Raw genomic sequence first — 24003 nt, forward strand, 5'->3', positions numbered from 1 at the left:
GATGAAAGTTGTTTATGATGAAGAAAACTTAAGTTCAATAACTTTATGTAATACATTTTTAAAAGAATTTCAGGCCCCAAAATTAAGGTGCTTCTTACCCATGGGGAAATACGGTAAGTTTCTATGTGCTGTCATTGACTGTCTCCCCACTTCTGCATCTCCCCTGATGGGATGTGGCAGCAGGAATGGAGGACAAGGAGGGACAGACAGGACCTGGAACCAGGCAGGGAGCACCTCTGGGGGGAGCAGGGCCAGCTGCCAGGAGTCCACCCATTTGTACAAAGACTCCAAAATCATCTTGGGAACCCACTGTCTTTAGCTGCCCAATCTTCCAAGGGGGCGCTGACATGGGGTGAGGGGTGAACTCCATGTGGCCGCGGGCCCTTGTGGAGGTGACTGTGGGGGAAGGAGGAAAAGACAGAAACTGCAAATCTTCAGCCAGGACATAGAGAGCTCAGAGCCAACCAAGTGGGTCCTGGTGTTTGGACACGGGCAGGAGAGACAGACATTTTCTAGAACAATGGTTTCCACGTTTGTTCTCCTGACTAGGACTTCCTCCAGCCCAATTACACTGAGGATACAGGGGAAGGTTCCACCCTTTCTCCATCTCTGCTCTTTCTTTCCCCCAAAGGAGTGGACATCACAGTAGACAGATTCTTCACAGTGAGAGCACATCCATGTCCCAGGGCTGTACACACGGGGTGTCCACTCCCCCTAGACCAGTGAGCTGAGCCTCTCCCGGGCACAGCTGTCCTCTGCTCCTGGTCTCCATGGGACTCATGGCGCAGACAGAGTCTAGCAGAGCCCACACCGGTCTTTTCTAGTGTCCCCTCTCTCTCCTCTGATTCTGGGCAGCATGAGAAGAGTCCATCACCATGCCGGGTGTTGGCATAAATGTGATAACTTTTCCTGGGTCTGCTGAGAGTCACCAAGATCAGCACGTGAATTAGAGTCCCAGAACAGTCGGCTGGGTGGGCAGTCTGCAGGGGCCGGCCTCCCGGGTGGGCACTCCTACACAGGGGCTGCCCTGGCCCTGGGGCAGGTCATGTCCCTGTGGGATCAGAGGAAGCTGGGGACAGTGCCCCCTGTGAGGAGCAGTGTCCGTGAGGGGTCAGGAGTCCCCTGTGGACAAAGCACAGTTTCCTTGATCCAGAGAACGTCAGAACCACCCGGGTTAGGAACGAGACTGAACCATCTCAGAAGCAGGCTGAAGCCCTAACAGTGCTGCTGGACTGAGGACTGAGGTGTCACGTGGAGCACAGGACACGCCAAGGGGACAGGCTTCCTCAGCGTCACCAGGAGCAGCTGCCCTTCAGGCCCCAGTAGCGGGCTGTGTCTCCACCTGGGAGATCCTATAGGGACAAATTTGTACTGAGACTAGACAGAGTGTCCCGGACCTGACAGTTCTCAGCAGGAGGGCGTGGCTGCAGCAGCCCCAGCAGCCCCTGGGCCAGAGGATGGAGACCTGGGCACCACTGTGGGTGCAGAGAGGCAGGGGAGGGGCCCCCGAACCTCAGTGGGGACACTCAGGCCCTGCACCTAGGTCCCCTTCTAGTCGATGGCCCCTCAATCAGCAGGACTTCTGGTCCCTGGCCCCCCTTCTTTCTGGGGAGACTTTCAGGCTGGGAGTCTGTGAAGGGGAGTCTGCTCTGGGGGGTCTTCCTGGGCTCCCCCTGCCGTGGAGGCCAGGGCTCTGCGCTCCTCCAAGCTCAGGGGCACAGGGACAGCGGGCGGGGGTGGTGTGTGTGGCTGATGGGAGCAGCCTGAGCCCTGTGGCTAAGCCGCATTCTGGGGTGCGGATTTTGGATCCCTTTCTGGCACGTGGCCACACCACATCACTGGATCCAGCTTTTATCAGATAGAAAACTGGGATTTTAACCCCATTTCCGTCTCTGGTTTCCTGTCGGCTGGTTTGGAACTCAAGTGGGGGAGGTTGGGGGAGGGTTAACACACAGAATCTGGGGCTCTTCCTATGGTTTTCTTCTTTATGGAATTTCTCCTTCTTCCCCAGAAAGCCTGGGGGCCCAGGGCTTCTTCCCCAGCTCTGGTGACCAGGAAGAAAGTGGACTTTCTTACGGAAACTGAACAACCCGCCTCCATTGCCCCTCTCCACCCCAGAAGCCTGAAAGTGGACTTTCTTACAGAATTTGAAAAACCCCCACCCTCATCCCCACCCCACCCCAGAAGCCCATGGCTGCTCCCTGAGCTAGGTGAAGTTAGGTGATAATAAACAGGAAATGTCTCATGCTGGCTGCCTCTGAAATGTGACTTCCCTCCTAGGTTGGTCACCCCAATTCACTGTCCTGAAGCTTCTTCAATCAACTGTTCCCTGAATACTGTCCTGGCAGGAATGCACAAGAAGTGGGAGAATGCACGGGCGGCTCCTAGGCGGAAGGCGCTTCTCTATCGCAGAGCAGAGCCCCGTGCGTGCGGGCGCCCTGGGGAGCCATGGTGGGTGGCCTGGCTGCAGGGTGATTGCCAGGTCCTCCTAGGGGTCCTCTGGGTGGCTCTGTCAGTCGGTCATATTTTCCTGGGCCTCCAGCATCCTCCCCTTCCCATCGCCACCCAGTTCTCTTCCAGTGGATGACTTCTTCCCTTTGTATGCACGAGTGGGGCACTCTCCATCAACGTGTTTGCCCTTGAGCCAGCCAGGACAGTCAGACTCACCTGGGACGAGGGCCTCTGAGTGAAGTTCTCTAAGACACTAGCAGCATAGTAGAAAAACATTCATCTGCAGCAATAACCAGTAACTGCCAATGCAACCGAGGCTTGGTGAAACACAGAAGCTCTGATATAGATGATACAGCACCATGTTTACTGACACGCAACAACATCCTTTATACACTCTTAAGTGGAACACATTACTGAGGACACACTTTATTATTAACACTGTAAATCACCTCCTCCCTCAACCTCTGGCACAATACATTACAAAGCCTAAACTAACTGGCACCAAATTGTCAACCATGGTCATTCTGTTCTACCTGGTGGGGTCCACCTACATTGTGCTTCTTAGTGGTAGGGTATGCCAGGTCCATAGCTTGGAGCTTAGAGAGAATACCCAGTATGGCCCACCATGGAGCCCCTGAAAACTAACCCATATGCCTGTCTCTGAATCTCTGTAGGGTTTACCTCTCAGAATCCAGACTGCATGAGATTTGACAACCAGCACTCTCAACACTTCCTGTTCATCAGGTCCAATGAACACACCGCCATTATTATGGTTGGTTTTCTGTGTCATCTTGACTAGGCCATGGGGTGCCCAGGTTAAACATTATTTCTGGTGTGGTTTTTTAAAAAATATTTTATTTATTCAATTTTCAGAGAGGGGAGAGAGAGAGAGAGAAAAATAGAAAGAGGAGGAGCAGGAAGCATCAACTCCCATATGTGCCTTGACCTGGCAAGCCCAGGGTTTCGAACAGGCAACCTCAGCGTCCCAGGTCGATGCTTTATCCCACTGCGCCACCACAGGTCAGGCCTGGGTGTGTTTTTAAGGATGTTTCTGGAGATTACCATTTCAATCAGCAGACTCAGCAAAACAGATTGCACTCCCCACCATGGGTGGGCATCATCCAATGGGTAAGAGCCCCAGTAGAACAGAGTGGAGGGCCCTGGCCGGTTGGCTCAATGATAGAGCATCAGCTGGCGTGCAGGAGTCCTGGGTTTGATTCCCAGCCAGGGCACACAGGAGAAGCGCCCATCTGCTTCTCCACCCCTCCCCCACTCCTTCCTCTCTGTCTCTCTCTTCCCCTCCCGCAGCCAAGGCTCCACTGGAGCAAAGTTGGCCCAGGCGCTGAGGATGGCTCCATGGCCTCTGCCTCAGGCGCTAGAATGGCTCTGGTTGCAATGTGCCAGATGGGCAGAGCATCACCCCCTGGTGGGCATGTCAGGTGGATCCCGGTCGGGTGCATGCAGGAGTCTGTCTGTCTTCCTGTTTACAACTTCAGAAAAAAATACAAAAAATAAAAATAAAAATAAATAAATAAATAAATAAATAAAATAAATAAATAAAAGAACAGAGTGGAGGAAGGGAAACTATTCTCTTCCCGTCGCCCTGCTGAGCTGGGACTTGGATCTCCTCCTGCTCTTGGGATTTCTACCATCTTGTTCTTGGGACTTCAGACTTGGCCTCATGTCCCACCTCACCCTACAGGGTCTTTGGTTTGCAGGTGACATCATAGGAATTGTTAGTCTCCTTAGTCACATAAGCCAATTCCACATAATAAATTCTCTTATATGTATGTTTATATACATACATGTGTATATGTATTTATATGTTAGTGTGAACTGCCTCCCATTCTACCTCCTCCTGGATATTATTAAAGTGCATTTTCTGTATTAATAGTTGTATAGTGCGTTTGCTAGACCATGCTAATCTGCTCTAATGAGGGCACCATGTCCAGCATAACAACTACAATTGAGGCTAATACTTGTGAAGTCTCTAGTAGTCGTGACCTACTAAGCTTTTGCGGAAACCAGACTGCAGAATCAAATGGAGATGTAATGGGCATTACAACTGCAGAATTCATTAGGTCTTAGCAGGTGACACTAATCTCAGTGATTCCCTCAGAATATTTTGCTTTCAGTTTCCTGTTTCATCGTGGGAGACTTCAGTTTCAAGACCTTCCACCAGGCTTTTCGTAAGGCAGTCGTTATATTCACAGAGTAGTTCATAGGTTAAGAAGAGCCCCTGCTGTGAGTGTTCTGGTTACACCCTCAGGAACAGGGGAAATGACTGTGGGTGTGTCCGTGGATTGAGTGAACCCACTGTGAGGTGGACATGGCCGGCCCTCCATACACTCTGCTCTCCCAGGGACCATGATGGCGCCTTGGGTCCCAGAGTAGACTCCAGTCATATGGGGTCATCCACCACCTGGAGTCCAGAGTTCCCATGTTCATCTACCCAGAAATCCCCATCCTGAGTCTCAGGGCTTCACTCCGTCTATATTGAGGCCCTGAGTACGGAATAAGAGGCCCAACTAAGCTTAGAATTCTGTCTCCTCTGAGGTTCTGCCATTCTCAAAATTGGGGCTTATATCAAGCTCTCCTTACTCTCTTCCTTCCAGATGCAAGTGTGAGGTCTCTTTGCTTTGGGTGACGAATAGATCCAGCCTGTCGTGCAGTCTGTTCAACACGTTTGTGGCATTTAGCAATAGCCACCAAAATCCACACTTCATAGAGTACCAAGTTCTCTTTTTATAAATGGCAGGGAACTGTACCAGCCAATATAGCTCTTCCCTTCTACCTCATCTCATTCCCTACAGACAAAGGGATTGTCAGCGGCACCAGTATAGCACCAGGGACTGTAAGTGTTCTTCCTGTCACTGTCTGACTAGACAGTACCCAGCACACCAATCCCTCCTTGGGACCTGCTTGCCAGGACTGTTAGTTAGGTTGTGTTCCCTATGTGCGGAGCCTGAGATGAAGTCCAGTGAGGGAATGATTTATTATGAGAACTCTCTGGAAGAGGAGGAGGGGTGAGGGAGTCGGGGTGTCTGGTGGGAAAGCTAAGCAAGAACGGGGTGACAGGTGGGACCGGCTCCAGCCCGACCCCAGTGTGGAGCCTGATCCGAGCCCACGGAGGTGTAGCCTCCAAGCCAAGCAGCTCCACCCGGGTCAGTGCAGGACTCCGGGGAGAGGCCCAGGAGCCAGCCTTCACAGCACCGAGGGACGGGAATTCTGCTCCCAGAGGGGGTGTCCAGGGTCCCAGCGGCTCCCCTACACCACTGGGCTGCTCTCATTGGTTTCCTGAACTGCAAACACTTCTTTGAAAATCTTCTCAAATTCCACCTCCAGTCTCAGTCCGATTAGGCCGAAGTCAATGTACTGGGGGAAAAAAAAGAGAAATAACAGCAAAAGTAATAACACTCATTATCACTGCTAAGAAACATTGCATTCAAGATTACCTTAAACACCTACGTTATATTAACAAGATGAAAATTAAAAAAAAATTCATGCAGCTAAGAGTAATTTCTGTGTTCTCTGTGACAATTAATTCTTGTTAACTATACAGAAAAGGACAATCATTGCCACATGTAGGAACTGTTACTCATTTAGTTTGGGTTGTCTAGTGAGAGTTAGAAAAATAATCTAAGGTCTTTGTAACAATCAAATACTACGAATGTCTGAGTACAACCAGTAATGTTCCCTTCATCTTGTCACTTCTATTCTCCTCTGGTGACAGCTGTTATATGGTCCATTCATGTGTAAAGGACTCTGGAGTTGGGGACTTCTGAGAGGTCTGACTGAGTGTATTTGGGGAAAGATAAGAACAACATTATTTTAAGACGCAATTTTCTCCTTAGGTTTGGCTCAGGGAGTATACAGCTGTTCTCAGTGGGCACCTGTCACCTTCACCTCTTCCAAAGGGAATGAGCTCCCAGGGGCCTGGCTTCTGATTGATGGGACACCTTTGGACTCACTGTGACTCTCCCTGGTGAGCTTAAATCTTGATTTCTAAAAGGGTTCACTCACTTCCTGTGCCCTTGCTTGTACAGGCTCGTCACAGATGAGGGAAACGAAACTTTCCCACAGCAAGAACGGAGGGCAGAGCGACTCAGTGGAAAGGGATGAAGTGGAAGAGGGAGCCACTTGCCTTGTAAGACGCCCTGTGGTTCTGAAAGATGAGGCGCATGTCCTGCACAAAAGCCTCCACTCGGGGGTAGTAACGCTCTTTTAGTCTAATCTTGATCTTGTCCAACCACATGGGTTCCTTTAGGTTTTGAGAAATCTCTTTAATCTGGTGGGAATAAAATTATCACGAAAGAATGGCGGACGAGTCCGGTGTCTGCCTTCTGTGGATTCCCATCCAGTTCAGCAGAAGTACCGGCTGAAGATCACGTGCCCCTCTCCTGGGTTTCAGATCACAAACTCCACAAGTGCCCTGGTCAGGTAACATCATAGTGGCCCATAAGGATGGTTTACTCTTCTTACTTACATAATAATAATGTGGAATCTTCGCAAAGAAGGAGCTCTCTGAATGGCAATAGACCTGCAAGAGGAGGAACTCGCATTTCTGCAAAAGAAGGAGGATGTCAGGAGAAACAGCGTGGAGAGAAAGACCCGTATGCACGTGAGGGCAGGACCCACCCGTCCTCCAGAAGTCTCCCCAAACAGCTGTGGCTCCAGGAAGGAGTTGTGGGATGGCTGAAGATGTTTTTCTGCAAACAGGTTTTCCTGAGAGGCACGAGGAGGCACCTGAACACGCTCGCCCTCCCTGACACTGTTGACTTCTCTCTCGTGAGCGGAAACAGGAAGGCTTGGGGTCAAATCTGACTCACCAGCTGCTCCGCAGGCCCCATCGGCCTCGCCAGGACCTCTGACTCCCTGTGGCACCACTGACTTCCTGCAGAGTTTTTTATCCTGCAGAAGGTGCAACTCCACGGGTCCCTGGGATGGGGCACAAGTGAGCAAGGCAGGCCCTCAAAGAGGCATCATCCCCACGGCTGCCACTGTTCTTTCAGGAATGGTCATGGGCACAGCCGGGGATGAGGGGACACCTCCCAGAGTCTCTATGACCCCCGGTGGGGTCTGATACAATGACCCTCCTCCCCTTGAAGGGAGCATCAGGGTCTGAGGAGGTGCAGGGTGGTGTCAGGGTGAGTGACCGCTCTCCTTTCCCCATCTGAGCTGTTGCGAGAGCAAGTGGCCCTCTCCCCAAGCCTCTGTCTCAGAGGCGGGGCTCTATCCCCTGGGGCTCGGCCTTCATCAGCCAGTTGAAAAGGTGGCAAAATGAGGGAACCTGTCCATGTTTCCTGCCTTTTCTAAATAAGCACAAAACACATACAACTGCATTTCTACTCACAGAAACAGCAGTCATGCTGGTAGCATTCTAGAAAGAACAGTAGTGGCCCTGGCCAGTTGGCTCAGTGGTAGAGCGTTGGCCTGGCGTGCAGAAGTCCTGGGTTCGATTCCCGGCCAGGGCACACAGGAAAAGCGCCCATCTGCTTCTCCACCCCTCCCCCTCTTTTTCCTCTCTGTCTCTCTCTTCCCCTCCCGCAGCCGAGCCTCCATTGGAGCAAAAGATGGCCCGGGCGCTGGGGATGGCTCCTTGGCCTCTGCCCCAGGCACTAGAGTGGCTCTGGTTGCGACAGAGCGAAGCCCAGGATGGGACAGAGCATCGCCCCCTGGTGGGCGTACCGGGTGGATCCCGGTCGGGCGCATGCAGGAGTCTGACTGCCTACCCGTTTCCACCTTCAGAAAAATAACAACAACAAAAAAAATAGAAAGAACAGTAGCAATATCAAAGCAAAGGACCCAGCCACCAGCCTCAGCCTCCCAGAAGAGAGAGGAGAATTATACCCTCCTGCTGTCAAGATCTTGGCACAGTCTGGATCATACTGCCGGACCCCACCTCCAACCCCGCTCTTTCCCATCAGGACACACCCAGCAGCTCTGCGGGGGGAGGGGCGTGGCCAGAAGAAGGGTCCCTGAAAGGAGAGAGGGGCTGCACCTCACAGACCTCTCAGTTTCCACAGCTGGGAGGTGACAGTACTCATGAAACGATCTCGAACATGTATCACAACAGAAGAGTGTCCCTCCATCCCGGCAGATCTCACATATGTCTGAATTTCCCGGCTAGAATATAAAACAATGTTCAAGTCTCCAGTGAGACCCGAAGGCCAGAGCTGTGGAATCTAGACTCCCTGTCTTTGTGAGAACCGGCACGGACACACAGGTGCTTCTCCCTGAGCTGTGAGTCGGCTCTGCCCGTTTCACTTCATGCCCATCTCTAGAGACCCCAGTGTTCTAGAGCTCTGGTCCTACTCTGCTGGGGAAACGGGAAGGTTTCCACTGAACAATGGAGAGGGTGCTTTCACACTGAGACACCCAGCTCCAGTCTGTCTACCAGACACGGGTGAGGCGTCTGCTGCTCTCTGCTCATCACACACAGTGACGTGTTCCCACTGACTGTGAGCACGCTTCAGGGAAAGGCGGCAATGACACAGAAAATGTAACCAGGGGAAAGCCTGGATTACTTTGGGGTTATAGATGGGAGTAGTACTTACACATGGGTCACTGGAGGTTCTGTTGTGAGACTTCGATCTTCTCCACTGAAAAGAGAGAAAGAGTGAGTGACAATACTGAATGAAATGTTTGTATCCGTCATTTACTTAAATAACCATCTTTTGAGAGATTCAATTCACAGTCCATCCATTATTTCATACATACTTTAATATATGTACAAGGAGAATTAAAAATGCCAAAGTACCACTGTTTGGCCCAATCTAGTTACATCCCTGGCTCTCAGACACGAGGTGGGTCTCGGTGAAGTCATTCTTAGAGTCTGGCCCTGGTTTCCGCAGGTCGAATTAGAGGAACTCTTCTGGTTCACCTACTTCGAGGGGCTCTCGGGCATCCTTGTCTATACTAGGAAGTGTCGTCCCACCAGAGTAGCTGTACTGAGAGTAACACCCTGAGGACTCACGACCAACAGCATCCAGCTCCCTCAGAGCCCAGACTCCTGATCCATGCAAGTACCTCAGAGAAGAAGTCAACCACCCTCTGAAACTCCTCTGGGGTGTAACTTCAAAGATAAACTGTGCTCAAGGGCCCCAGCATAGAGGTCTTCTCCAGAAGGTCGCCCTCTTCTCTCCATTTGAATCCCAAGATGTCAACAGGGTAACATTTCAGAGGTAACTAACTAGACTTACATTGCTTGTGCATATTTAGTAGACTGACTTGATATCCCTCACTTCTGGATTCAGGCAGCCTCAGCCTTTATCTCCAGCCCAGGGCAGAGAAGTGTGATCCATAGACCGTCACCTAAGAAATGGCCATGTCACTGCCCACCTCCTCGTGTGGCCCATATTCCCTCAGCCCTGCCCATCAATTATTCTTCCACTGAACTCCAAAATTTGGTGAATAACGTTGAAACAATCCTTGCGGTCAAGGACATTACTTAAATTTTCTTTAATGGACATTGGACATTTAGTATGACCTGACAATTATATGTTAAAAATGTGAATAAATAAGAATTATTTCACTTACAAAAAGAGAATAATTGCTATGTCCTAAGCAAACATTAGCATACAATAAATGATTGTTCTTGAGAAGTATACTATTTTACAAAACCAAAGTTCTCAGCAAAAGATGTTAGTGGTCTTTTTCAGGAGCCAGGAAGCTGTCATGTAGTACTGAGAGTGACACTGAAGTTTCCAGAAGCCAACAGGCTCCATCAGCAAGAGAGATACTGACAGACACAGAGGACCCACAGAGACAGAAATTGGTCCCGACATCTGCTACTTTGGGAGTTGTGTTCTTGTTCAAGGAGGCACAAAATATAGAGGCAACTGCACCTTTGTGCTAAAAAGGTGTTTGATTTATAAACGAAGGTAAACCCTAGTGTTAGAAACCTTCCAGCTCACTCAGTTTCTCTAATTGACATTTATAGTACAAATGCTGGCATTTAACATACTCACTGAATAAGTCTAATAATAGTTTCCAATTAGAAAATTCAATGAATAAAACATTTCAGGGACTAATAGTTTAAACCATCCAGATCATCAGAAAATTTTAAGCTCTGGACCTCACATTTCCAGAGGAAGATGAAGTCCCATTGGCCAGCTGTGAGTGACTGATTTTAGGATTCTAAGAATGCTTTGGGTGGCCATTTCCACCAGAAGTACATAAGAATGGCATTTCTTTTCTCCTCCTCTCTCTTAAGTTCTCATTCTTCTCCAATCTTGGAAAAGCCATCCCTTCGTCCTCACTCTTCACCGCACATTATGTGTCTGTCTGTGGCCTGCACAGCCTTCTAGCACAGAGGGAGCAATCACTGTCACAGACAGAAAAGAGGTCTGCCCAGCTCTCCTGCCTGAGCATAAGGGGTGGAGTCAAGGTAAACAATTTCCCAGGTCATGCCCTCCCAAATACATGGATCTCCCAAAAGCTTCCTCCCCAGAGGGACCATCCTCATGAAGGGCAAGTAATTTCCCCTGAAAAAGGGGACCATTCTCATGAAGGGCAAGTAATTTCCCCTGAATAAGAATTCTGTGTGTCTCTGCGCACATTTGACTGGCAGGGAGGCGGAAGGGGATGGAAAGGATCGGAAAGGAAACATGCTTTGTGTTGTGCATCTCATGCAGTGGCGTGAGCTTCCGTGTGTGTCCCCAGACGGACTGTGTGCCAGAGCAGAGTCACCTGGCTGGTGGGGAGCAGCTCTGCTCCATCGGATTTCACACACTCACAGGACAGTAACCTTGAATTTTTGAAATAATCTTGAGTTGAAGATGACCCTGGGAGTTTATTATGCAATGTTTTTATTGTTGCTTTTACAGCTTTGACACCCCTACAACATCTTTATCTAAAACTAACACTCAATCTTGAGATATGTTTTTTTAACCGTCTTATCATCTCTGTCTTCACTGATTTGCTATTCAAACACCTTGTGTACAACGTAATGTTCAAAGTAACAACTCTGAAGGCAAATGCAAAAATAAGGATACTTAATTATAATTATCCAATGGAGAACCATAACACAACACACTGTATATGTAAAGTCAGTTATGTGATGGAAGCCTATAAAAAGATATATGATAATTACCCTTTTTTTTTGTCCCCAAATTCTTGGAGGATTACATAGATATTCGTGCTGAAACATAAAAAGATCAATGTACATGTTTAGCCTGAGTTTCTGGTCAGTGAGCCTGGAATTCTTACCTTTTCCCAAATATTTCTTGTTGGATGTCCCAAGGTTGGGTCCAACCAAGGTGTGTAAATAAGACACAAGCAGCTTCTTCTCACTTGTTCTTCTAGAAATCATCAACAGTAGCTCGAAAATTGTCATTAGAAACATTTCCCTTTCTTTCATGTTATTTTCCTATGTTTTAATAGGTTTTCTTTTATCATTCCTTTGACACATCTCACCCCCTTTCCATTCCCATGAGTGTTACTCAGACTTGAGTCCTCACACCAGGACCAATCGGTCAACACACACGTATCCCACATGTACACGTGTCAGACACTGTGGACAATGCTGAGCCCACAAACATGGACAAACCCCAGGGGAGTCTAGAGACACAAGGGGAATGCATGGAAGGATAAGAATAAAACAGTGTGAGAAGGGCCTTAATTGTGGGGCCTGGAGCCCATGGATGGGTGACCAGGGCAGGTCAGTCAGGGAACATTCAGAGAGGGGTGACATCTGAGCTGAGCATGGCATGTTGACTATACGCTTGTTGGGCTGAAAGACAGTGAAGTCATTTCTAAGGCCCATGTTGTCTGCGATACTGTTCTAAATACATCATTTCACAGCTCAGGAGACTCCTTGGTTCTGAACTGTCTAGAACAGGTAATGAGTTTAAACTCCTCAGCCTGGCATTAAATCTCTCCACAAACTACCCCATTTGACGGATTATTCTATATCACTTACCACCGTCCACCTCACCCCACAGAACTACGCTAACACTGGTTCTGCTTTTCATGCCTTTTTTTCCTGGGGTCTCGTCTGCCCACTGACTGACCGTGGACTGTCTCTCTCAGTGCATAGAGTCCTCTGCAAGCACCGCGTTGCAATGACCTTCCCCTGCAGCTCCTGCGCCTGCGCCCACAGAGCCCCTGGGACAGAGCGGGAGCTGCCTGTGCTGAGCTATGAGGGTGGGCACCTCTCCCGGGGGAAGGACAACGTCAGGGGCCTTAGGGCTCTGGTCATAATACAGCCTATATTCAGTGAGCTCACAGTGACCTTATCTTCATGTGCAACCAGGAACTCACATCTCCTGCCCCCATAGGGGAAGTACCTCCATCAGCCGTCGCAGGGGCCTCCCAAAGCAGCATATACTCAGCTTCCAGTTCTTCCATGCTGCACGGCCTCCTTTCACTTCAAACTGCCTGGGGGTGAGCCAAGTCCCGTCCTCAGTCTGGATGCACTTCCAGATGGCTCCTGTGAGACCAGGTAAGTCAGTCCTGGACCTTCTGTCCACACAGCTCAGACACGGCCCTCCGCCACACTACCTCTTGAGTCCCCATTTGGACTCAAGATCACTTGTGGGAGAGTCTGGCCTCCCCTCTCGGACCTCAGACTTCCAACCAGCCTTAGGTCCCCTCCAAAGAGATTTCCTGCTTTGTGCACACATAACTTTGTCTCACATACAACAAAAATGTGATCATTACAATCAAAATAAACATTATAAAGGTATTCTAAGATCACCTACATGATGGCCTTTTAGGATGGGGGAGGCAGAAGTCAAATCAGACTGAGATCTCAGCTGGGGGCCCTGCAGCCCATACCGGCACCAGAGAACATCCGTGCCCTCTACTGCAACATCTTCCATCCAGTTTAATGGCATTATAGAGCAGTGATTTATTTCACCCCTGAACTCATGGACAGCCAATAAAAATAATTGTAAGTGTGTCCAGTACAAAATTTAAGTTATATACAAAAAGTAACTATGTGGTGAACATTATTAGTCATTTAGGAAATGCAAATCAAATCTATTAATTTTATCTCAATAAGTTACACATAAAATTACCATATGAATCAGCAATTCCTCTTCTGGGTATATATCCCAAAGAATTAAAAATGTGTTCACATAAAATCTTGCCCACAAATGTTCAGAACAGTATTATATATAATACTGAAGAATTAAAGCAACCCATACTGAAGAAAGGATAAACAAAATATGATATAGTCATACCATGGAATATTATATTATTTGACAATAAAAAGGAATGAAGTGCTAATACACACTATCACATAGATGAAACTTGAAAACATCACGCTAAGTGAAAAACCCAGTCACAAAAGGGCTCATATTATATGATTCCATTTGTATGAAATACCTAGAAGAGGCCACTTTACAGAGCAGAAAACAGATTAACGGTTGCTCAGGGCTGGGCGGTGGGATGGGGTGGGAACGGGCACTGACGACTGAGAGACATGGGTTTCCTTTAGTGAGGGGACAAAAATGTTCTAAAATTAGATCGTAAATTCTCAATCCTGTGACTACACAAACAAAACTCAGGACTAAATCATGCACTCTATGTGCTGAACTGTTTGGTTTGTGAGTTGCATCTCAGGAAAGCTGTTTAGATATTATTCACTAATTATGGAAATTAATTTCTTGTATACCTAAACCCTCAGGCAGATTTTAATGATCATCTCTTTTGCTAGCTGAGGAATTTCAGGGTCAAGAAAGGTCCCATTCTGTACTCAGATGAATCAGTCACTCTTAGCATAGCTGAGGCGGGGACTCGGGCTTTCTGCTTCCAAACTCTGTGACGTTCTCACTACGTCAAACACCGGGTCCTGGTGACGATGACCCAGAACAGAGAGAGGACATGAAGGTGGAGGCGCAGGGCCTCTGCCCCGTTATTTTCTGATTCACTTCTCTTTATTATGGGGGCATTTCCATGGTCACTTCCATGTGCTAGTGAGCATCTAACATGTACAGTTCTTCAGTGTGTGAGACTATCAACTTGGGGACCCCGCCTCCTTCTCTCTAGCCACATTGAGACCTTAGTTCCCCGAATAATGTGCAATTCACACGGAAAATTCGATGACCTTTTGTCACTCCTTCACATAAATTGCAAATTATACCATAAAACTCACCTCGTTTCAGTTTCATCTTATATAACATCCCTTTCACGTTTCCACAGGTCACAGGAAGTATGTTAGAACTGAAAGCCACAGTTGCATCTCTGTGTCTTCTTGACTCTGAAACAGAAGATTTCTTCCTTCTGTTACCAGTTCGCAGTTGCACATGCACCCCCTCCCAGGGTGAGTGTGTTCCTATAAAGATACAGATGTACTTAGGAAACTTCCTTCCACAAAACCCTGTAGTCAAAGTCATTCTTCCAAGTGGCATTACAGATTCCTAACTACCGAGGGTCCACCTTTACCCTCAAAGCCCACACAATCAGCATGCTTTACCAGGGACACCAGACACCAATGAAACTGCCTTAGCTCCCAGTCCAGGGAGCCCCCCGACTCTGACAGGACAACGGGACACACGGCTGCTGTCGGGTTCTGTGCTATTTCCCTGCAGGGAGGCAGCTGCAGACAAAGTCAGAGACTGTCTGCTGTCTCCCTGAGCTCTGACTCTGGGAGCAGAGAGGACAATGATGGGGTAACCTAAGGGAGACCGGGTCTGCCTGCTACTGTGTTCTCTGCTTTGCCTCATTTCTCCCCACAACTGAAAGAGGAGCTCAGAAAGCTCTAGAACAATCTGCAAATTGTGTGCGGAGAGAGAGGTTAGAGACCTGATTGCACCAGACAGTGACAGGTCTGACAAAAAGTCATTAGAAAAGCCAACAATGATGTAGTTCTCTGTATCTTCCAGAGTCATTTCTCCCTCTCTCCACAGCCAGAAATTGTCTTCCAATATTTTAAGTCAATTGGTTATACTGGTGGTATGCAGATATGTTAAAAAAAAAACAACTCCCCTGCCTGACCAGTGCTGACATGTGGATACAGCGTCAACCCTGAATGATGAGGTCCCCTGTTTGAAACCCCGAGGTCACAGGCCTGAGCGAGGGATAATCAGTTTGAGTGTGGGATCATTGACATGATCCTTCGGTAACTGGCTTGAAGCCCAAGGTTACCACTTGAACCCAAGGTTTATTGGCTTGGCTTGAGCCCCACGGTCAGGGCACACATGGAAAGTATTCAATAAACAACTAAAAGTAAAGCAACTACAGGTTGATGCTTTTCACTCTTCTCCTTCTTCTCTCTCTCCCTTCCTGTCTTTCTCTCTCTCAAATCAATCATTAAATAAAAATAAATAAACTCTCCTATCAAGGTCTCTAGCTTTATTAGATGTGTATTTCTTTTTCCATAGAAGAAAACACATTAGAGGCTCCAGAGATTAAGATATAAACATCTCTGAGGGACCATCATATTATAATCACTTATTATTATGATAATGAAACTTTGGCATTAATAACCTCGTTTTAACATGAAATTAAATAGCATCTTATGAACTCTTACTTCTTTTCCTCTTAAGTTTTCCCAAACTAGACCTGTGTCTAAGATCCGTAGTACCTAGGAAAAAGAGGTTGAAATTAATAGCTAAAAGTTACCAATCCTAGGACCATGTCTACTATAGAAGGCTTGAGTTTATAAAGATGTTTGGATTATCATCTCTCTCTTCCTTCTAAAGAAACTAAAAATCTCCTGAACTGAGAGGTAGGAGTTTAAGATGGGCTCTGGTCTTCCTTTTATTTTATTTAATGGGACTTTTTAAAAAAACCTCTTAAATACCTACATATTTCAATTCATTCACAGATAGAAACAAGTGTCTTATCTTGTTTAGGTCTTAAAATGTTGCATGAAGATTAAATAACATCTTAAGTGCACAAATGTGTAGGAAAACACTATATAATTAGTGATGTGTGGAGGATAGCCATCAAAACTATGTGCTGGGTAGCCTGACTGATGGTGGCACAGTGTATAGAGCACCGCCTGGGGATGCTGAGGTCCCAGGTTTAAATCCCTGAGATCACTGACTTGATAGCAGGTTCACAAGCTTGAGTGAAGGGTTACTGGCTTGAGCCCAAAGGTCGCTGGCTTGAGCAAGGGGTCACTGGCTTGGCTTGAGCCACATGGTCAAGGCACACATGAGGAACAATCAACAAACAACTAAAGTAATGGCATTATGAGCTGATGTTTCTCATCTCTCTTCTTTCTCTCTCTCTCTCTTTCTCTTTCTCTTTCTCTCTCTGTCTCACTAAAAAAATATAAATTTGTGCTGAGAAAAAAGCAGTTAATCTGAGGTCTCCCCTAGTGACAATTAAGAGGCAGGATCCATTGTCTTTGAGGTCTTTCTAAGGTTCTGAAAATGACACTATTATTTACTAGCAGAAGTGCACTCTCCTTGTTTACAGATTCCATACATATTGGGTGGGACAGGGCTGGAAATCACTGTATAAATACATTAGACTAATGTAACAAACTAAGATACTGTCATATGAAGAGTGTACTTCTTACTACATCATCCACATATAATCAATAGGACTCATCCTGTTAACATGACATTATAATGATCTCCTGCCTCCCTGCTGTTCCCAAAAGGGTCATGTTGAGAAAATGCAGAGAACAAGGTAGTGGGATAGACTGGACGCTGTGTCTCACTCTGCTTGGGGACCTGGGTAACTGTGGATCCACCTTCATGCCATGACCCCTGTGCAGTGCCTTACCTTTCCTTCTTTTAGTCCTTGCTGCTGGGCCTCTTCGCACAGCTTTCTGGGAGCACATAACAGGGGTACAATTTTCATTTCCTTGTGCTGTTGGCTCTGATGCTGGGCCAGAACAAGAACTTCCGGAGCACATAACACAAGAACACCTCTCGTTTCCACATGTCGGCAGCTCTGCTCCAGAAAGCAAATCACAACTTATGAAGACCCTTTCCATATGCTGCTGTGATCCTATTTTTGGTGCCCTTGTGGATTTCTGTATTGCTACTTCTTTCTTTGAAATATAATATTCTTCCCATCTCCAAGTCTTCTTTAAAGTCTCTTCTTCTCTTGCATTTTTTTTCTTTTTAATTGAGAGGATGGGAGATAGAGAGACAGACTACTGCATGTGTCCCTACTGGTATCTGCCTGGCAACCCCCGTCTGAGGCTGATGCTACAATCAACCAATCAAGCCAGCGATCCTTAGCGCCTGAGGCCAATGCTAGGACCAACCGAGCCATTGGCTGTGGTAGGGGAAGAGAGAGAGAAGGGGAAAGGGAGAGAGGCAAATAGTTACTTCTCATGTATGCCCTGACTGGGACTTGAACTCAGGACAACTGCACACCAGACTGACACTCTATCCACTGAGCCAAATGGCCACGGTCTCCACTAGTCTTTTTATCTTTATCAGATACCATTATCTGACTCTATTTCATGGTTCTGGCCAATTAGCTCAGCCAGTCAAGAGCGTCTCCCAAAACAACAAAGTTGAGAGTTCTATCCTGTCAGGACATACACAGGAAGCAACCAATGAATGCACAAAGGAGTGAAACTACAAATGAATTCTTCCCTTCCCTCTCCTCTCTCTCTCCTTTCTTCTCTCTGTCTCTGTCAGTAAATTAAAAAATTAAGCCCTGGACAGATAGCTCGGTTCATTGGAGCATAGTCCTGGAATACATAGGTTGTGGGTTTGATTCCTCAGTCAGGGCACGTACAGGAGCAGAAATTTACTTTAATTCAATGTTTGGCTAAATCTGGTCCTGGACAAAATTGTGGTAAAGGAAGAACTTCGTTTGTCTCCCCAGAGGGAGTGCACACCCTCCCTGCCCTCAGCAAGCCCCCACCCCCTGGGGCCCCCCTGCAGGGAGAGCTCCCCCCTCTCCCGCTGCTCAGCTCCGCCCTTCCTCTGCGCCTCTCCTGACTCTGGGGTCTTGTTTCTATTTCCGGTTTCACTCTCAGAGGAGAGACTTGTTTCATCTGAGAGGGTCCCAGGGCCATGGTGCTCACTGGGGACACCCCACCTTCTCACTGGTGTTAGGAGCCGCCCTTTGTGCCTTCTTTGTGGTGACCGTCTGCTCTGATCAGACGATGCTCTGTCCTCTCTCTCCACCTGGCCACTCCGGCCAGTCCTTCACTCATTGTCCTTTACTCATTCTCGACATGGCTCTCACTGTGTCTCCCCCCATTTTCTCTATTTATTGGCATTCATTGCCCTCTGTACCTTCCTCTATTCATGCTGTTTCTCTACATTTTGTATCGGTGCCCTCCAGGGCCCAGCAGGGTCAGGGGAAGCAAAGTGGGTGCCCAGGACCCACGAGGTGCTGAGAGTGAGCTCCTCCTCCCAGGGGTCCCGGGTCTCCCTGCCTGGCGGAGACCTGGCCCTGCTGCCCCGCCTGATTTTCCAGAGTATCCACGCTCTGTTACGTTTCCTACTCTCTCCTGTTCCATTACCCTTCCTCCATACTTTATGTGATGTGTTTGTCTCTTCTATATCAACATTTCTCTATATTTTCCTCATCTCAAACACTGCAGTATCACCAACAGTCTCCCCTGTACCTTTGCTCAGCACACCAGCCCCCCCCATCAGTCCCCCCCCACACTCACCCCGCCCAGGCACTGGTCTTACCTGCTGGCTCAGACGCTTGAGCTCCTTGTTCACTTGCTTCATGACTTTCTAGTGCATCGTTGTCACTGGCTGTACCTGTTTCCTCTGCATTTATCTGTTCTACTTCGCAGAGCTGTTCTGGCCATTCATTTTCATGTGGGTTTGTACCTAAAGCACATTTTGATTCATAAATATTTTATCTCTCTCCCGCATCTGTCAGGGCCCAAGGGGATAATACAGACCACTCTACCCTGACAGGCAGTGGTACTGTGGATAGAGTGTTGACCTGGGACACTGAGGACCCAGGTTCGAAACCCTGAGGTCGCAGGATAAGTACTGGCTTGACCCCAAAGTTTCAGGGTAAGCCCAAATCACTGGCTTGAGCAAGGGGTCACAGACTCAACCAGATCCCCCAAGTTAAGGAACGTATGACAAAGAAATCAATGCACAACTAAGGTGCCGTAACTGCCTGTTGATGCTTCTCCTCTCTCTCCCTTCCTGTCTGTCTTTGTCTCTCTCTCTTTCACTAAAAAATATACATATAGATACATACACATATGTGTGTATATATCTAGGTATATATGTGTATATATGTATATATGTGTGTATATATATGTATGTGTGTGTATGTGTGTGTGTGTGTTTGTATATACACACTCTAATATTTTAAAGCAGAGAGAATTTAAATCGAGAAGTTTGGCTACGTAGTTGATGGAAATAGTGAGAAATCCAAATGGAAGAATGAGGCAACCTGAAGAACAGTCAAAAGGAAATTAAGGGCAAGACAAAGGTGAGTTAATGTGCCAAGGTCACCAGTTCGGTAGAAGCTGCTTGGTGGGAGATAGAGTCATGGTAGACGCAGCTACGGTCAGAACTGCTGCCCAGACGGCGATGGGGAAACACCGTTCTCTCTTGCTCCCACTCTCCATCCCTCGCCAGTGTCTCCTGGTTAGGAACCCAGCAGGAAGCCAGCAACTAAGGGAGCGGGCAAGCCGGTCTGCAGGGCTCTGTGGCCAGAGACAGAGGGCGGAACGGGGCAGGAAATGAGAAGGAATGACTCCCCAGGCAAACCACCCGGGACCAGCACACCCCACTCCCCACGGTGAGCCTCTCTGCTCATCGATTCCAAGTCCTCATCCTACCCACTCTGTTCCCACCAACCTCAATAGTGGATGAATAAATATTTATTCAGTGCAATTTGAATATTTTCATTTCTTGTGATTTTCCTAAGCCAGGTAATTCATGTAAAGTGTGACTTAAAAATTAATTCCCAAATTCATACTATAGAACCTGGGTCCTGGAACAAGCTTTGCACCACGTCCTCAGTTCTTTGGAGCCTCCTCCCGGGGTTGGGAGGGATGAGACACTGCCTTTCCCTTCCCTGTGCACGTCACAGTCAATCAACTTTCCTGGGTCAGACTTTTGGACACATTATTGGTGGCTTATTGAGCATCATTTGGGCTGCAGGTTGACATTTCTCTCTTTATGTACATAGGTCCCCGTCACTGGGATGCTCTGGGGTTTCATGTCCAGGCAGAATAGGCTCCAGACAAGATAGTGAGCATTAATGTCATTGCTCCTCCCCCCACGCTCTACACACACACACACACACACACACACGCACGCACACGCACACACACATGCACACACAAACACTGAATCATTCTCAGCGTCCCATTACTCATCACAATTCTTTTGCTCTCTTCCCTTCCTGTTCCCACCAGCTGCACTGGTAGATGAACAGCTAAGAGTATGGATTGATGCATGTTGCATTTTTTATATTCTTAAATGTTAACCTTTTGACTAAGCATCATTTGCTAAAAGTCTAACAGGGCTATCAAAAACCACTGTGGACCTGTGGTGGCGCAGTGGATAAAGCGTCGACCTGGAAATGCTGAGGTCGCCAGTTCAAAACCCTGGGCTTGCCTGGTCAAGGCACATATGGGAGTTGATGCTTCCAGCTCCTCCCCCCGTCTCTCTCTCCTCTCTGTCTCTCTCTCTCTCTCTCCTTTCTAAAATGAATAAATAAAAATTTAAAAAAAATTAAAAAAAAAACACTGTGAAAGTTCTTTTTCTTTTATAAACTATGTATTATGAATTTAGAACATCCTTTCTTAAATAACACATGCCACCAGAAGCTACACTGTAACCCCTTCCATAGAGCAGGAAATTCCCTGAGTCTCTTCCATGTCCTCATTTCCAGATGATAGTCATGGAGTAAAGACATGGAACTTATGAAAGACTAGTGTGCTCTGGGGGGACCTGTGTCCCACAATTTATTTTCCTGGGCCCATGGGCGCTACTGTATTTATCACTGCTTTTCCAAATATCCCACAGTTTACTGTAGCACTTAAAAGCATAGACTCTGGCACCAGATACAAATAATGATGATAAGCATCATAGTAATAATAACAAAGCCTAGAACACTGAGTACCAGGCATGACTGTGAACACTTTACATAACGTAATTGTTCATAATCCATCACCCTGTGAAGTAGGTACACGATTATCACATCTATTTCATAGATGATGAAACTGGGTGTCATAGAGGAGAAGTCACTTCCCCAAGGGCACAGGGCAGCATTTGAAGCCAGGCCACAGGGCACCAGACCTCCTGCTCTGACCCTCCCTACAGTAGAGCTCAATCCCCCGTCTCAGTGGCTGAGCTCGCACAAGTAGCCAAAGTCTATAAGCTGATTCTCTGTTATTTGAAAAAAATTCAGATGATACACTATCATATTAGGTGTTTTAGAAGATTAAATATAATATGATCTGTATTTTTAAAAGGAAATTGTAACATTAGAAAATTAAGTCATTATAACAAAGTCTTAAACATATCATTCACATAATTTTAAACATACAGACTACATGCACCTCTGTGTTCATGGTAGTGTTATTTACAATAGCCCAGATTTGGAATCAGCCCAAGTGCCTAACACTAAATGAGTGAATAAAAAGATAGGGCACATTCACACAATGGAATACTGCTTGGCTATAAAAAAAAGAAATAAAAATGAAATCTTGTTTTTTGGGAAAGCATGGATGGATATGAAGAGCATTATGCTAAGTTAAAATAAGCCAGTTGAGAAAGACAAATATTGTATTATTTCACTCCTTATAGAATCTAATGAACAAAATGAACTAACAGGCACAGTAGAGACAGACTCATGAATAGAGGTGGGCTGCAGGGGCAGGGGAGGATAGAGCAAGAGCAGAGAACAAAACGGAATAAACTCATGGACATGGACAGCAGTGTGGGGATGGCCGAGGGGAGGGGAGAGGGGACACGGGAGGGGGCACAGGAGGAATAAATGGCGATGGACGGAGACTTGATTTGGGTGTTGAACACCTAATACAGCAAACTGAATGTGTGTTGTAAAATTGTGCACCTGAAACCTGAATAATTTTGTTAACTCCTGTTATCACAATAAATTCAATAAAAAGGAAATAATATCATTTGAAAATAAAAATAAAAATAAACAGATACTGTGAGTAATGGATTAAGGGAGCTCAAGAGTTGTAAACAGAAATTATTACTCGCTAAAGTAGCAAAGTGTTTTCTCAGAGGCCTGTCAGGTGTTAGGGGGCGGCTCCAGGCCTGCCGCCCCGAGGAGGAAGGGAAAGTGTTTGCATGGGAGGCACATGGGGTCTGTACATGGTCCTAAGTGAGGGACACAAGGGGGAGGCACCCTGACCCACCAGAGACATGGCCTTCTCACTGCGGCACTGGCCTCACGGACGTGACCTCAAAGCACCACAGACTCAAGGAAGACAGAGGCAGAAAACTGAGGTCAGGGGCACGGACAAAGCATTCAGGCCCAGGCTGTCACGTGACAGCAGGAAGTGCACGTCAGAGTAGAAACAGCATCTTCCCCAGGAAACCCACAGTACCAAGACAGTCATCTAAGTCCCTGGAGAAACCACAGAGGAAAACACTGCTGACTCTGGGCAGTCAGCCCTGAAAAGAAGCAGCCCCTCCCTCCCCCCCAGCACATTCCAGAAAGGGACAAGGATCACAGAACAGTCAACAGAAACAGACCAAGAGGAGAGGAGGGATCCGCTGGCGAGGAGTCCTGGTTTTGAGACACGTCTTCATCCGTTCCTGGGGGAGGAAATTGGAAGTTGCTTTCAGACATTTGTTCTCCCCTAATCCCATTTTACTCTTTACAAAGTAGGACCCGAAAATCCCTTCCCTGTAGGTATCAGTGCAGAGCCTGTCTGGACCAGGAGGACACACCTGGCCCCGACTCTGGCCCTCAGCTGCCCCCCTGGCCTTGGTCACCCATCTCACTGAGATCATCCACGAGCACTCAGTACATGGTGATGGCTTTTTTTGTCACCCGTGACCATAATGAGCTTGTTTTTTCCTTAGAACTGCCCTTGTCTAGTGGGCTCACCTTACTTCCTGCAAAGTGATGTCGCCTTGTCCCCACCCCTCTTCACACCACACCCCCCTCTGCTCTCCTGTTTACTGTCTTGTTGGCCTTTCCATGAGGATTGACTGTGCAGGGTTAACATCACAGTGCCTGGTTCATCCTGCTCATTGGACCTCAGGCCAACCACACACATGGTCTCTCTAGAGTTCAGTTTCCTTTTCTATGAATGGGTGGAGAGTGATACTGCCCCCGAGGCAGCGGTGAGCACTAAGCCCAGAGCTGCCAGAGCGAATGTTCAATAGGTGAGCTCTTAGTGATGTGGTTTTTTCACTGTGTCTTTCATCCCTTTCCCCGGCTTTCATTGCTCCTCCTCCTTCCTCTCTCTCAAGGTGCCCACATCCCCTCCTCCACATCTCACCACTTCCTCTTCTCTCCCTGTGTGACTGCCGATCTCCTTGAATATTCCTGCTCCTGAGCCACATCCCCCAGGTTTAAATCAGTCTCTTCTTCTTTATCAAGTCTCTCCTTCTGGTTTGACCCTGTGCCCATAGTTCCCAGCCCTTCCCAGCTCACACTGATCTCCTCCTACAGGGGTCCTTCCAGATCACTACTACTTCTGGGTCAGCATTC

At 47.5% G+C, this 24003-nt stretch overlaps 1 protein-coding gene across 4 annotated transcripts in view; it reads right to left on the reverse strand.

The window, feature by feature from the left end:
• Positions 1-4544: 4544 nt before the first annotated feature.
• Positions 4545-24003, reverse strand: part of LOC136337982 (nuclear body protein SP140-like protein) — a 29120-nt gene continuing 9661 nt past the window's right edge. For 2 of the 4 annotated variants that reach the window (XM_066279941.1, XM_066279942.1), the window contains 13 exons: positions 23037-23099; positions 19020-19166; positions 17137-17307; positions 15929-15982; positions 14552-14731; positions 12741-12883; positions 11546-11593; positions 9009-9053; positions 8462-8577; positions 7281-7389; positions 6938-7015; positions 6596-6739; positions 4545-5826 (listed from right to left, as the gene is read on the reverse strand). In XM_066279941.1, coding sequence (XP_066136038.1) covers positions 5719-5826; positions 6596-6739; positions 6938-7015; positions 7281-7389; positions 8462-8577; positions 9009-9053; positions 11546-11593; positions 12741-12883; positions 14552-14731; positions 15929-15982; positions 17137-17307; positions 19020-19166; positions 23037-23099 — 1406 coding nt within the window. In that variant the 3' untranslated portion in view covers positions 4545-5718. The remainder of the gene's footprint in view (positions 5827-6595; positions 6740-6937; positions 7016-7280; positions 7390-8461; positions 8578-9008; positions 9054-11545; positions 11594-12740; positions 12884-14551; positions 14732-15928; positions 15983-17136; positions 17308-19019; positions 19167-23036; positions 23100-24003) is intronic. The other 2 variants (XM_066279945.1, XM_066279943.1) reach the window with 2 other exon arrangements.

Source organism: Saccopteryx bilineata, chromosome 5, assembly GCF_036850765.1.
Source record: "Saccopteryx bilineata isolate mSacBil1 chromosome 5, mSacBil1_pri_phased_curated, whole genome shotgun sequence".
NCBI lineage: Eukaryota > Metazoa > Chordata > Mammalia > Chiroptera > Emballonuridae > Saccopteryx > Saccopteryx bilineata.